General features: G+C 40.5%; 2 protein-coding genes across 2 annotated transcripts in view; both read right to left on the reverse strand.

Annotated features, from left to right (window-relative positions):
* The window catches only part of LOC116904347 (glyceraldehyde-3-phosphate dehydrogenase-like), a 31,922-nt gene extending 31,843 nt beyond the window's left edge, over positions 1–79 (reverse strand). Inside the window, exon 1 of the mRNA XM_032907241.1 lies at positions 8–79. Coding sequence (XP_032763132.1) covers positions 8–79 — 72 coding nt within the window. The remainder of the gene's footprint in view (positions 1–7) is intronic.
* A 1,686-nt stretch (positions 80–1,765) lies between these two features.
* The window catches only part of LOC116904348 (SHC-transforming protein 1-like), a 40,404-nt gene continuing 26,680 nt past the window's right edge, over positions 1,766–15,489 (reverse strand). Inside the window, 2 exon segments of the mRNA XM_032907242.1 lie at positions 1,766–2,763; positions 2,766–3,011. Of these exon segments, the coding sequence (XP_032763133.1) occupies positions 1,766–2,763; positions 2,766–3,011 (1,244 nt within the window).

Consider the following 15,489-nt stretch of genomic DNA (forward strand, 5'->3'; position numbering starts at 1 on the left):
TATGTACGTGAGTATCCGCATAGAAATCGGTTAGCGCCACACCCCGTTTGGAAGCTGCCTTACTTGGAGTCACATTCATTACTAAGAGAACCTGCTCAGTGATTTGGTGAAGGTGTATGGATGTGAGAATAAAATAGCTTTTTCAACCCAAAAGAGAAAGCTTTATTTAAGAAGAAATACAGATTTTAATGAAGACTATTTCCCTTTGGTATAAGACATCCAAACCAAAAATAGGCAACAACCAAGACTGAAATCCAGTCGACCACTCCTTGTCCAGAAAGCCTTCAGAGTAAGCTTGCAAGGTTTCTGTGCTGGCCTGGCCGCATCTGCCCTCAAGCAGAAGGGAGGATCTGAAGCTATCACATAATTCCACAACACCGTTCAGCCAAATTTCTGCTCAGGTGTCTTGAGGAAGAAGGGGGCGGAGGCAGGGAGTTGGGAGAGATACGGGACCCTGTCCTAGTTAGGTCAGGGAGTAAAATCCCAACAAGATGTTTAAAAAAATGTTTGGAAAAGTCAACGAGGTGATGTATAAATGTAATTGATTATCATTCTGTGCTCAAAAGTCAGCAACAAAAAACAAAACCAGGTAAATAAATCTATACTAAATGTATACTATATATATATATATATATATATATATATATATATATAGAGAGAGAGAGAGAGAGAGAGAGAGAGAGAGAGAGAGAGAGAGCAGTTGCAGACCTGCAAATGGTATTGGGGATTGTCTACTGCTTCAGTCTCCAGGCCTCCATAAAACCCACTTGGACTGCACACATACTGGAGGCCCAAGTCAGCCACACACACCCGTCCCAAAAGAGGGAGACCGATGGGGTTACAGTAACGGCTACACTTTGGCTGTAGACTATAACACACATGCAAACATGGGAGGGGCAGGCTTAAGAAATGTATACAGACCCCTTGGAGGGAAGGCATTGAGGTCAGGAGGCACTGAGCAAGACGGGTTCAACCCTGTCCCTCCCCAAGGCTCTGGGGGTAATTGTTCTTTTTGATTTTTTGGAAACAGGTCCTCTCTCCATAGCCCTGGCTGTCCTGGAACTCACTGTTGTCGGCCAGGGTAGCTTCACAAATCCTCCTGCCTCTGCCTCCTGAGTACAGTGATTAAAGGCATGAGCTACCACATCCTGGCCTGGGGCAACCTCTGAAGGGCTGTATATCCAAAAGCAGAGGAGATGGCGGCCACTCCTGCCCTATTCTCCCCAGACACAGGAAGGGGTGCTGAGCAGAACAGGGTTCCAGAAGTCAAGGTGTCAGTAACCCCTGTCCACATCTGAAGGGCCTGAGAACTCTGCATAAAGCATCTGCAGACCTATGATAGTCAAAGGCACAAAGTTTTAAGGGGATGCATAGGGAGTAGAATATGTTAAAAGAGGTCTGGGGTACCCTGAAGACTAGGAGTAAACCAGAGGTATGATTATTTCCCCCAGAGGGCAATTACTCCACTGGGTCTAACACCACAGGGCATTTTCCATTATAAAACCCACCCTTTTGGGGGGAAGGGCATCAGGTTGGCACAGACAAGGCCCAGACAAGGGACCACTGTGCACATTAATGCTTTGGTGAGGTTTGGGCCGAAGAAGGATGCTTCCCCAGGCTCCTAGTAAAAATCCTCTCTCAAGTGGGCACTAAAGCCGTGTCCTCGCTGCTCAGTTCCCACCAAGTAGCGGCCCCATGAGTACAAGGTAGAAGAGCACACAGCAGAAGGGAGTGGAGAGCATCCTCCAGGAGAGGCTGAGAAGGATCACACTTTCCGATCCACAGGTTGCTGTAAACACTGCTCGCTGCCCGCAGAGATGATGGGTAAGTGATTGTGCATGTGGTAGCTGATCAGGTAACTGACACTGTCAAAGCGGTGATCCTTTGTCCGAACCACACCTTCAGGGTCCACCAGAAGCAAGTGCTTGGGCTGCCCACTCTGCAGGCCAGTGAGCACGTACTGGCCAGGTGTGGTTGTACTCTCTCGCACCAAGAAGTCACCGTTGAGTTTTTGCAGCAACGCTTCAGACTCTTGCCGGCTGAGTTTCCCATGAAACCAGGACTCCCCTTGGAGCTGCTCAGCCATGGACATGGACTGGGGAGCTGGCGGCACACGGAGTGCATCTTCAAAGGGCTTCATGCCATTAACAGAAGGATTTGGGGATCCGGCCCCACCACCAGCTTGCCAGGCCTTGTCTAGATTCTGGATGTTGACATAGAAAGGATCATCGAAGAGTTTTCTGCCTGGGCACGGTGGTGGGGGCAGCATCTGTTTACCGACTTCGTGGTCTCCTGTAACATGCTGCCCTATTGGCAGTGTAGCTCCCAAGTGACTGTGCATCTGGGCACTGGGCAGAGAGGGTCGAGCAGCCCCTTCCCAAAGCCTCATATCTACCACTCCACCAAAAGGGAGTTCCTTCCCTGGGAAGTCATTGTAGTACTGATGGTCAGGGGGCTCTTCTTCCTGCTCATCACAAGCTGAGCCATCAAAGCCAGCCATCTTGTCATGGGGGATGACTAGCTTGGGTGGATTCCTGAGATACTGTTTGAAGCACAACTCAAAGGCCTGCCCAATGGTGCTGATGACGTCCTGAGCAAGTCCTTCAGGACACTCCAGGATATGGCAGGCTTTCTGATTCGCAGGGTCTTTGGCAACATAGGCAACGTACTCAGCTGTGTCCAGATCCCCACCAAATACGAATGAGATAGATTGCATGTGATGGTTGGCAATGATCTGTTTGCAGTCTGCTGCCATGAGGTTAGGCTGCTGGTAGACACAGTGAGAGTGATCGGCATTCCAACAAACTTCAGGTTACTCCTCCCCAGGATAGAGCTGAGTGGGCGGCTGCAGTACTTTCTCCTCGTCGTCGCCCCTTTGGCACCAGGCACAGCTTCACACACCAAACTGATGGCCTCCCTGGTGACCTGAGTCCGGGTATTGAAGTCAAGGGCTCGCATTGACTGGAAGACCTCCACGCAACCCAAGTACAGGGTCTCATGGAGTCTCTGCACTGCACCGCAGGCCGATCTGGTTCCGGATCACGCAACTGTCTGCTTAAGTCACCGCCCCAACTTTCACCCCGGCCTGGGCCTCCCCAGACAAACTTTATTACACTCAAGAGAAAGCTTTAAATGCCAAACTCAAGCCCAGCTTCGAATTCTGAAAGTAACTATGAATCCATTAGATTTCCCCAAATTCATGAGTAGCCTGAAATGTAAATGGACCTCCTTCTTCAGAAACGTGAATATGATATGATTTTCCAAAATCTGATTTACCAAACTGTGCCAGGATAAGCAAACCTAAGTGGCAAACCAACTAAATGATTTACATTAGAAATGTTTGAATTTTTGTTGCACTAAGAAAATTATGAGAAAGATGTGTAGCTCATAGTCTTTTATGCATTTTTAATCTAGAAGAGGCACTGTTTTAAGTATCAGCTTCAGTTAATTCTTGCAATCCATGCTCAGTCTTAGTAGTCAGGTGTAATAACCATCCTGAATTTATAAGTAAGGAAACTGAGGCACAGTGACATGAAATACCCTGCCAAGATAGAACAAGGACTAACTGGGAAAGTTGATTTTGGATGAACAACCTGTGCGTAAGTTATCAGTAATGCTGTGTACAGAGTCTACATTCTAATGAGGAAAGGACACATGCATACTCCAGTGGGAACACTACTTCATACTCTGTAGTTTAACAAATGTTAGTGTTTATTAATAATTGTGCATGAAATTGAGGCAAAATGGAAAATTCCAAGTTTTATTGGTCAAAGTGGTAATAGCATAACAGTAATTTTGGAAATCAAGTTGGCAGGATATAGTGAATTTTATGATGAAAATGCAGTTCAAGGAATTACCATAAACTAAGTCCTGGGCAAGTGTCAATAACAGCTCTTTCAGAAACATCCTAAAACTCCATCAGGAGAGGAATAGATACATCATTGTTTAATCATACAATGTTCAGAACAGAATAAAACCTGAATACAATGTGGTAAGTGGCATTCAACAGCTTCATTGTGTCAAACTTGGCTGCATTACAATAATTGAATAAAAGAAATGACTCTATCATATTCTCTATAGTATTAAGTAAAAATTAGAAAGTTGCTAACCAAAAAACTATCACAGACACAAATTATGTCATTATCCTTAGAACTTGCATAAATTTTCTTAAATCTTTCCTTGAAGTGAAGAGTTATCATTGGGGGATGGAACAATAATAGTTCACTGGATAAAGACATTTGCCACCAAGTCTGATGACCTGAATTCAATTCCCAGGATGCACATAGAAGGAGAGACCTGATTCTGATTCTCATCGGCTGTCTTCTGACTCTTCTGACCCCTTTCCTCCTACATGCACACTGTTCCACATGCACATGTAAATATATTCATTTGTCTCCTACCGTTCTTCCCTCTCACTTCCCCTTCTCCTCCTCTCTCTTTCCCTTTATCCTCTTGCTTTACCTCCCCCTCCTTCCTCCTCCCTCCCATGGACACATAAACAAAATAATTTTTTAAACAAATAAAAAAAAGTTTTTTTATATATTAAGGTATAAGAGGCATTGTTTATGACTCTAGTTTTATAACACTATAGCTATGGTGTTACATATAAGTCTACTTTTTTGAGCTTCTAAATATTTATTTATCTTTCCTAACATGTAATCATCTTTTAGAGTTTTTACATGTACATGAACATAGCTATATTTTCAATCATTTCATATAATCCAAAATATTAATCACAAATTCATATATAATAAATGATGTCCTCATTCACTGTGCTTTAGGTCTCACATTTTCTTGCCTGTATAAGTGTGTTGCATCTAAAGGAATATGACAGACCTTTTTATATTATGCTTCTTCCATGTTTTCTCTTGTTACCTATAGGTTTGCTAGGGTGTTTTTGTGAATAAGCCATTGTTTATTGGGTGCTTAGATGTTTATAATATTGTAGCTTGTGGCCTTTATCACTATTGTAGTTACTTGTCTGTTCCAGTTATAGAATGCTTGGCAGAAAGCAATTTAGAGAAGTAAAAAGTGCTCACAGTTGTGGGGAGGATGGGCATAGAGTCCACCATAGTAGAGAAAGCATGGCTGCAGGAGTGTAAGGCATTTCATCTACACAGAGGTAGCAGAGAGTGAGAGCAGGAATGACGTCAGTCTATGAATGCTCAAACCCCATTTCTAATGATGTACTTTCTTTAGGTAAGAGTCTACCTTCTAAAGAGTCTATAACCTTCCCAAACGGTGCATAGGGACCAAGTTCTCAAATTCATGAGTCTGCGGAGAGCATCTCATATTCAAACCAGAAACACCTATAAGAATCCTATACATATAAATGTATTTCTTTAAAACTCTGTCTGGTCTGGAGCCAGAGTTCGGCAAGACCATACTCTTTTACATCTTTGTTTTGAATTTTGCAAATGACTGATATGTAATTTAATTCTTAAAGTAACTTTATTAAATATAAAATTAGCAACATTTTGGTGTACATGTAAGCTATATAACTATATTCAAAAATTATATTGCAGCTCTATTTTGATAAGAATTTTTCAGATTTTGAAGAGCTAATCAGATTTTTCCACTGTTTGGGACTAAATTGTAAATTCTTGTTCATAGAAAATATAGCACAATACTCTTTACTATATTTCAGTTGATCAATTGGGGTGTCTGAAATAATTCTACCAGGTCTTTTATTCATTTAATTTCCATAGCATTTTAGCCCCGTGTCTTATAGATACATCATCCTTTATTGCTGTTGGAGTAGCCTAACCTGTGAATTAATCCTCTCTCCCCAGTGAGTGAGCCTTTCAGTCATAGACTCTATTGGAGGCATCTGTTCCATTGAGCAATTCCCAAAAGCCCTCCCATGGACAAATAATTAATTCAGATAAATTATGAGTATGTAACAGGGAGAGTCGGTGGGGAAGACATTCAGGTGACTGAGGGACTGTGAGATTATTTTGTAAAAAATCCATTCATTAGTCTGATATGTAGGAAAATGTGTCTCTTTTCTCATACACTAATTGTACAAAATAATTAGGTTCATTAACGTTGTCATTTTTGAATGTACTATAATTTCCTCTTAGCCCTCTTTATTGTCCTTTCTTGACTCCCCCTTTCATCCTTCTATAGTCTGGTAATCTACTTCCACTGAATTTCATATAAGAGAAAAAATTGATACTTACATTCTTAAGACTGATTTATTCCATTCAACAGGATATGGAACAATTCATGAATCTGTTTTTTCTACCACAAAAGCCATGCTGATCTCTGCATTATTTCCACTTTACCATATATGCTGTCAAAATGATCATCAGGCAAACATGTTTCAACAAAGGCTGTGAGCAAATGCATAAAGATAAGAGAACTGTGACGGAACATCATAATGGATGTAATGTGAAGAAGGAACATGGAGATAGGCATGTCAGAAGATGTTTTTGCCCCAATCAAGTACCACCAGGTATTTCCTACAACAGGGTGAGAATGTTATTCAACTCCTACTAGAGCGGATCATTAGAAGTGCTTACAGAGGACAGGGCTGTGGTTATGATTATCTTGAAATTTACTGTCGACATTTCAGGAAATAAATCTCAGGAGGTAAAGGACAGAAGATTGGGATAAGACCTACCATATGTGGTAACTGAGGGCTGACATGTCCCCATCCTTATATTCTAGAGTCTTTTACACACAAAGCAACAGTAGTGACATATGCAACTCCAGTATTTCTCTTTCTCTACCATTTCACTTTACTTTTGCAGAGATGGTTAATAGGCATATTAATACTCTATGTCATACTGTCTAAGGAAATAAAATAACTCAGAAATATCAGGATCCCAAGTGAGCACTATGTATGGAACAGAAGCAGGTAATGAATGGTTTGAGTAAATAAATAGCCAGTATTCATAAGCAGATTTCCTCTCCCAAGGTGGAGATTCTGCTAGAAAATATGGTTAAGATAGTCTTAAGCCATTAAATTACCTTGTCTCTGCAAGCCTGATGCCCTGGGCACTCCCAGACCATATGGCAGAAAAATATCTTGTCAAGAATTTCATGGCTGGCATCAATCTGTGCAATGAGAGGCACAGCTGCCTCACTGGAGAGGGTCCAGGATGTTTCAGGACTGCTTGTTCTTCCAGAGACGGATGGAAAGGTTGAGGCCTGGGCCCACAGCTTTGTTTATATCTCTCTACAAGGGGCAGAGATCACAGTCCATAGCATGGTGCCCTGCTGCCGCAGCCCTTCTGCTCTGTCTTTACCTTAGAAATAACAGAAGTGTTAATGACAGAAGTGTCACCCATGCCCTGGGATTCAGGAGCCTTTTTAGAGAATCCAAGCATCTTGGTCCTGATATTGATTTTAGTGAAGGAACTAAAAAGAAGCCAGGTAATGAATAAACTGACTATAGGTCTCCCTGTCTCTCTGTCTCTGTCTCTGTCTCTGTCTCTGCCTCTCTCTCTCTCTCTCTCTCTCTCTCTCACACACACACACACACACACACACACACACACACACACACACACACAGAGGTTCTTTAAAAAAGTTTCCTGATACATGGCTGGCTGGCCTAGAACTTACTTTGTAGACCACACTAGCCTTGAACTAGCTGAAATCTTCCTGCTTTACAGGTACTAGATTTATAGGTGTATGCCACCATATTTGGATGTAAGGTAAAGTGATTTTATTTGTTTCAATATCAGTAATGCTGGATTGGATCTGACAACACTTTTTTAGGAGACATAATATCTCAAGTAGAATTTGGAAATTATTGGTTAAGTAATTCTACAACGTCATATATATATATATATATATATATATATATATATATATATATAAAATATATCACTCACATTCATCCCCATCACTTTTTCCTGTCTCACTCCACACTCTCCTGAGCCCATTCTTCCAAACTAGATGCCCTTTTGCACTAAGCCTCATATTTTTAAGGGTCTAACGACATACCAAGTTTAACTAAGGCTGCTTGCTTGATCGTGACTGAAGGGTTATCAGCCAGAGCATACAGCTAGCCAGAGCTACAACACTGAAAAAGATGTGACACTCTTGACACTCCTCAGTAGCTCTTGAGCACCTTAGGGAGCAGTAGTCTTTCTTATAAGCTTCCATCTTATGCATGATGGAAGGTGGTGGACCCCATTGCATGCTTCATGGATAACTGCAGGTGCTGTGATTATGTTAATACAACTGTGAGGAGCACTCTTTTTTTTTTTCTTTTCTTTTTTTCGGAGCTGGGGACCGAACTCAGGGCCTTGCGCTCACTAGGCAAGCACTCTACCGCTGAGCTAAATCCCCAACCCCGTGAAGAGCACTCTTAATAACAGACCAAAGCAAGCAGTTATCTGAAGTCATATGCTCTGTCAGGCAACTCATTTGCCCCTTCTGAAAAATATCCGGCTATTTTACCCATAAGGGTTGCCTGACGGTGAAACTATGAGCCTAATTATTATTTGAATATAAAAATCATCTCGTTAAGCCACTGTTAAGATGAAAACACTGCTCCTTTCAGGAACATTTTTGATCATATGTTTGACGCATTTTTTCCCTCATTTTGTTATTGTTTAGATTTTTAGAGGGAAAGGCAGGACTTGGGTGAGATTGTGTGTGTGTGTGTGTGTGTGTGTGTGTGTGTGTGTGTGTGTGTTATAAGCATTATACACATGCATGGATGTGAATGGTTGCACGTGCATATGTGAGTGTATGCATGTGGAAGACAAAGGTCAATTTCAAGTGTCTTCTTCTATAATGTTCTTCAGCATATTTCCTGAGATGGGGCATCTCACTGAATCTACAGCTTGCTGATTTGACAAGACTAGCAGACCAATAAGCTCCAGAGATCCTTGTGCTTCTACTCCTCAGCACTGGGATTATAGGTATTCACAACCACATGCAGCTTTTAGGTATTGGATTAGATGAGCTTAGATCTTCATGCTTGCAGAGTAAGCACTTTAACCACTGAGCCATATACCCAGTCATGACCTTCCTTCATTATTGAGTTTAGCCTTCTATGGATTGTTCACAAAGGCTGCATACTAGCAATAAGACATCAACCAGTCTTGTTATTTGAATCCATCAGACAAGCAAGACAATAAAATAATAGCAAAGGAAGTACATTCGGGCCTTCGCATTTTATTATGATAATTAGGAAAAGGCAGATTGGAAAGTTCAAGGGCCAGAAGCATTAACCTGGAAATAGACTATACTTAGAATGGAGGTATGGGTAGATCAAGGGTGCCATGAAAACCCACACTAAAATAATGAATGAGGAATTGCCCTCAGATTTCTAAGTGCCTAGCAGAGAACATATACCCAAAATGAATCAATCAAATTTAATCTCAAAAGATGATGTCCCTTGTCTACTAAATTAAGCCTGGCCTGCATTTTAGAATGTTATATCTAGGTGATGTTATGACCTCACATCTGATGTAAGAGAAGACTGTTTTAATGTGTGTGGCTGTGTGTGTGTGTGTGTGTGTGTGTGTGTGTGTGTGTGTGTGTGTGTAGGGTGGCATATGTAGAAGTGGTATGGATGTGTGTGAGTGTGTGTGTGTGTGTGTGTGTGTGTGTGTGTGTGTGTGTGTGTGGAGGGTGGTGTATGTGGAGGGTGGTATGGATGTGTGTGTGTGTGTGTGTTTGTGTGTGGAGGGTGGTGTGTATGGGTGTGGGTGTGGGTGTATGCATGTGTTAAGGATACATGAGTTTCTAAATAACTCTCTACTAGTATGTTGTTCTCATAAATCAAACTGTCAGACAATGAAAAAACCTATTTACCACTTCTTTATTCTTCCTTCAGGAACATAAATTTATATCCAGCAACTATTATAACATGTTACAAATCAGGACGAAAACTCTAACCTTGATAACAGAAGAAACAGCATAATAAAAGAAATGGCTGTTGTGGATTAGTTCTTCCTTTGTTGGGCATAGCTAATGTAGCATATTTTTTCATATATTACTGCTTCACAACATATGGACAAAAATTTAAGGGCAATGCAGATTTACTTGATAAAATTAATTAATAGTTGGAAACATTATAAACAATAACAACATAATTTAAATCTCACCCTTCTTGCATTACAGGTAGAAAACAAATAAACAATGTTCTTTAAAGTGGGAAATAAATATTCTTTCTTTGGAAAAAACCAAAATGTGTCAGTTTAAGCCATCTTTTATTTGGAAACAAATACATTACACAGCAACTGTGTATGACAAATTCTACCACACTTAGGACTTTAATATGGAAATATCACAGAATAAAACTGGAGAGACAGGATTTGGAGGAGAAAAGAGAGGGTATAAATTGTAGGGAGCCATTCTGAGCTATACAGTCACAAAGGATGTGGGGAGCGGGTGTGGCGGCAGTCCCAAGATGGCGCCCGGGACTGCAGCTAAGTCTCATGACTAGCACCTGACTTCCTCACACACCTGAAACTAGCCACGTCCATTGTGAGAGCTGCGCAGGTGCACCATGACGCAAGATCAGGCCATGTGACGTGGACCTATGAACTGAGATTACGCAGTCTGGACGGAGGAGGCAGAGTTGAGGGAGGATATAAGGGAGTGTGCTCGGGGGCTGGGGGAGGAGAGAAGAAAAGAAAAGAGAGATTGCTGCTTGCATGCAGAAAGAAAGGTTCCTGAATAAACTGCTTTGAGAAGAACAATCATGGTGTCGCTCCTTTCTGCGGGACGGAGACAGAGACGACAATAAATAACATAATTATACCATAATATAAAACAATAATTAAAAATAATACCCATGGCTAGTCATTGATGTTTCTGTTTTTATTTTTCCTTTTTTTTAATTTTTCATAGTTTTATCAAATTTCTTGTACACAGTGAACAAGGAGAACTTTTGTATATTTTCAAAGAACTGGAAAACCTATAAATAAAAAAATTGAGCTATTATAGTGGTTCACCTTGAAAGTCAGTTTGATGGGACTTAGAATCACCATTGAAACAAAAATCTGGGCAAGCATGTTTGTGAAGGAATTTCTTGGTGAGGTTAAGTTAGGTGGGAGAACCTAAAAAATATGGGTAGAACCATCCCACTGATGGTGATTTTCAAAGAAATGGAAGGGCAATATAAGATAAACACTGCTTTCTGCTTCCAGGCAGTGTATACACTGTGGCCAGATACCTGGTGTTTATGACCGCTGTGCTTTTCTGCCATGATGGACTATATCCTTGAATAATAAGTTACAATAAAGTCTTCTGTGGTGAAGCTGATGATGTTTATCTCAGGTATTTTGTCACAAGGAGAAAGTAATTAGTATAGATACCATTCTAGCAGAATATTTTATATGCAGTAGGATGAGAAAATTATTTTTTCCCTTATGAGGTTCAACTATCTCTTCATTGTTTACTGTCTTCCCCTTTCCACTTAGGAGAAGAAGAGATATGCAAAAAGGGAAGCCCATAGCACTTATGCATCACTGGACTTGAACAAAGTACTATCAAGGATCATATGGACACGAGCAAAAGTGGCCTGGCACTGGATGATCAAACAGGACAGTTGCTACCACTCATTCTCTTGTTGGATCTGCCTTCCTGGTCATATATATTATTACATCTTACATTATCCTGGCTTGTTTGATTGTTTTTGTTTTTGCTTTTGTGTTTCAGTTTGACACAAGCTTCAGTTACTTTGGAAGAGGGACTCCAAACTGAGGAAAAACTACATAAAATGGACCTTTTCTTAATGATCGATGTGAGAGGGCCCAGCCCACTATAGACTGTGCCATCTCTCAGCAGATAGTCTTGAGTTATAGGAGATCAACATGAACAAACCATAAGCTGCATTCTTCCATGATTTCTGCTTCAATTCCTGCCTTAAGTTTCTGCATTGACCTCCTTCCAAGACTGACTGTAAAGTGGAAGCGGAGTCAAATTAATCCTTTCCTCCCTCATTTGCTTTTTGCCACAGTATTTTTTTGTTATTCTGTTTGTTTATTAATTGGTTATTTTATTTATTTACATTTCAAATATCCCTTTTTCCAGGTCTCACCTCTGCAACCCTTCCCCTCTCCTTTGCCTCTCAGAGGGTGCTTCCCCACCCACCTACCTACTCTGCTTTACTTCACTAGCATCCCCCTATGCTGGGGCAACGAGTCTCCACAGGACCAAGGACTTCCCCTCCTACTGATGCCAGATAAGGCCATCATCTGCTACATATGTAGCTGGGCCACTGTCCCAGTATTTTATCATAGCAATAGAAACATTACTAAGACCAAGTTCAAAAAACTCTGAGTTAAATATGTTAATGGTACATCAACAAATATAAAATGTATGAGAAAAATCCTTGACCTTGGAAATACTCCTGATGATGTGACTCTAGAAAGTTTATTTTTATGTTGTTGAGCATTGTAGAACGGTCAATGTCTCAAGAATTATGAAACTGTAAGTGAAAGATCGTGAATTTGTAACCCTTATGAACCAGGCTGAGATACCAGATAAGTCAATGCTATTGTCAGTATCAGTCATCATGTCCTGAGGTCTGTTTTCTTATGTCAAAAAAGGAGGATTCACATTCAAAGCCTAAGGTACACATACTACTTAAATCAAAGAGTGAGTGCCTATTACATCTTTCTTGAAATGGAAATGAATTTTTATTTTGTTTCTTAAATATACTGCTTCATAAAACATGTCCATCAAAAGTAGATTGTGATCCTGGGTAACTTTTTTCAAAGTTTTACTCTTGAGGGAGGATTACTGAGTAAGAATTCAGCAGCAAACAGAAGTAGGCAAAGAGAGTAAGTGAATCGCAACCTTCACAGCTAACATCCCCAAACACCCTCCATGTGAATTCAAAACCCTTCATCCAAGGTAACCTACCTGAAGTTTAACTTGTGATATAGCTTTTCTCTTTTATTTTCACTTTTATTCTTGAAACATTGAAGTGTCTCTGAAGGGAAACATATAACATGGCTTTGCCTGTTTCCAATAAAATGAGAGCAGTAGAGATGTTGCTTTTGAGAGTTCAAAATGTTTATGCCACCATGAGCCATGAAGGTTACAACATGTAATGCCATAAAGGACTGAAATTTTTGCTTGTTACACTTAATTGTTCCTTATTTCTTTTTCATGGCTTTTATGTTCCCTATGACACCTTAACCCCACTGAGGAAAGGCAGGAGATAAAACCTGATCTTACTTTCAAACTCAGCTGTTCTTGAGCCGGTTTGTGAATCTTCTTACCCCTGTTCTTACATAAGGACAAACTTCTAACCTTGGGCTAGAAATTGTGGGAAGAATTCTGCTTGACTCCATAAGGAAATGTGGATAGGGTGAGAAAATTACCACCGAGCTGCAGAAGCAGTTAAGTAATGAGTGACTTTTGTCTTCAGGAGTACAATCTATGAAACTCAACTTTAGCCTTGAGTCACCTATCACTGACATACACTGACTTCTGGTTACATGTTTTCTGCATACCTCCACACAAATGCCTTCACTCGCCAGAACACACACACACACACACACACACACACACACACACACACACACACACACACAGAGAGAGAGAGAGAGAGAGAGAGAGAGAGAGAGAGAGAGAGAGAGATCAACTCAAGGCCTGTCTAGTCACTCCCTTAAAGTAAAAAAAAAAAAAAATGATAAAATGTGCTTTTCTTTATACACTTTTTACCACAACCCCCACCTCTGCCATCAGAGCCATCCATCAGAGTTCTTTTTCTTCTAAGTTTGTAAAGAAATAAGAATAAGAGTCTACCTCCTGGTCTCTAGAGAGTGAAACATGTATGGTTTCTTTTAATCCTCTTTAAACATTGGCCAGTCCAAAGGAAGTTAAAAAATTAGAGAAAAGAGTCTTTGAAGATTAAAGGGATATAACTAGGCAACCTGTCAACTTGGAGTAAAAGACCTGATAATTATAGAAGAACCATAATATATAGTTCATCATGAACTATATGTAATAGTTTTCTAAATATCCTAAAATTCAGTGATTAGAAAACATGTTACAATTATTTTTTTATCTTTATTAACTTGAGTATTTCTTATTTACATTTCGATTGTTATTCCCCTTCCAGGTTTCCAGGCCAACATCCTTCTAACCCCTCCCCCTCCCCTTCTATAGGTGCTTTCCCTCCCCATCCTCCCCCTATTACCACCCTCCCCCCAACAATCATGTTCACTGGTAACCTAATCACAGAAAAACACACATGGTATGCACTCATTAATTAGTGGCTATTAGCCCAAATACTTGAATTACCCAGATGCACAGAACACATGAAACTCAAGAAGGATGACCAAAATGTGAATGTTTCACTCCTTCTTTAAAAGGGGAACAAGAATAAGCTTGGCAGGGAATAGGGAGGCAAAGTTTAGAACAATTATTTTTTCTTGAAAAGTAAATAAGGGGTCTTCCTTCTGTCCCACAACTCTGCTGGTGCTCTGACCCCCTCTAATACCCAGAGACAGCTTAACTCCCAGGAGGTGCACAGGTAATCCCTCTCTCCAAATATTTAGCCTAACTGGGACCCCCACAGGGTCCACTGGAGACAGGAATTATCAGTCTTGCAGGAAACATATCTTCCTTCTGGTTCACAACTGCCAATGGGGGCAGATCACTGTTCTAGCACTCCCTTACAGAGCTCACACCCAGAAATAGTTTTATTCCCAAGAGTTCTATCATAACCAGAATTGCAAGCTCACAGCAGGGATAGGCTCAAAGGCAGCAAGGTCAGTTAACATGAGAGATAACTAGATGACGAGAAGCAAGGGCAAGAACATAAGCAACATAAATCAATGCCACTTGGCAACATCAGAACCCAGTTCTCCCACCACATCAAGTTCTAGATACCCTAATACATGGTAAAACTAAGATTTTTGACCTAAAATCCCATCTCAAATAAATGATAGAGAACCTTAAGGAAGACATGAATAACTCCCTTAAAAAAAAAAAAAAAGAAGACAGAAGAACACAGGTTAACAGATAGAAGCCCTTAAAAAGGACACACTTAAATCCCTTAAAGAACTACAGGAAAACACAAGCAAACTGATGAAGAAATTGAGGAAAAACATCTACTATCTAAAAATGGAAATAGAAACAATAAAGGAAACACAAAGGGAGGCAGCCCTGGACATGGAAAGACTAGGAAAGAGAGCAGGGATTAAAAATGCAAGCATCACCAACAGAATACAAGTGATATAAGAGAGAATTTCAGGCATAGAAAATACCGTAGAGGATATTGAAACACCAGTCAAACAAAATACAGAGAGCAAAATCTTCTAGGCCAAAACATCAAGAAAATTCAGTACATAATGTATAGACCAAACCAATTAATAGTAGGAATAGAAGAGAGTGAAGAATCCTAATTCAAAGGGCCAGAAAACATGTTCAACAAAATCATGGAAGAAAACATCTCTAACCCAAGGAAAGAGATGCCCATAAATATACAAGAAGCCTACAAAACACCAAATAGATTGGAACACAAAAAGAAATCACTCCCATCACATAATTACAGCACTG

This window comes from Rattus rattus, chromosome 6, assembly GCF_011064425.1.
Source record: "Rattus rattus isolate New Zealand chromosome 6, Rrattus_CSIRO_v1, whole genome shotgun sequence".
Classification (NCBI taxonomy): domain Eukaryota; kingdom Metazoa; phylum Chordata; class Mammalia; order Rodentia; family Muridae; genus Rattus; species Rattus rattus.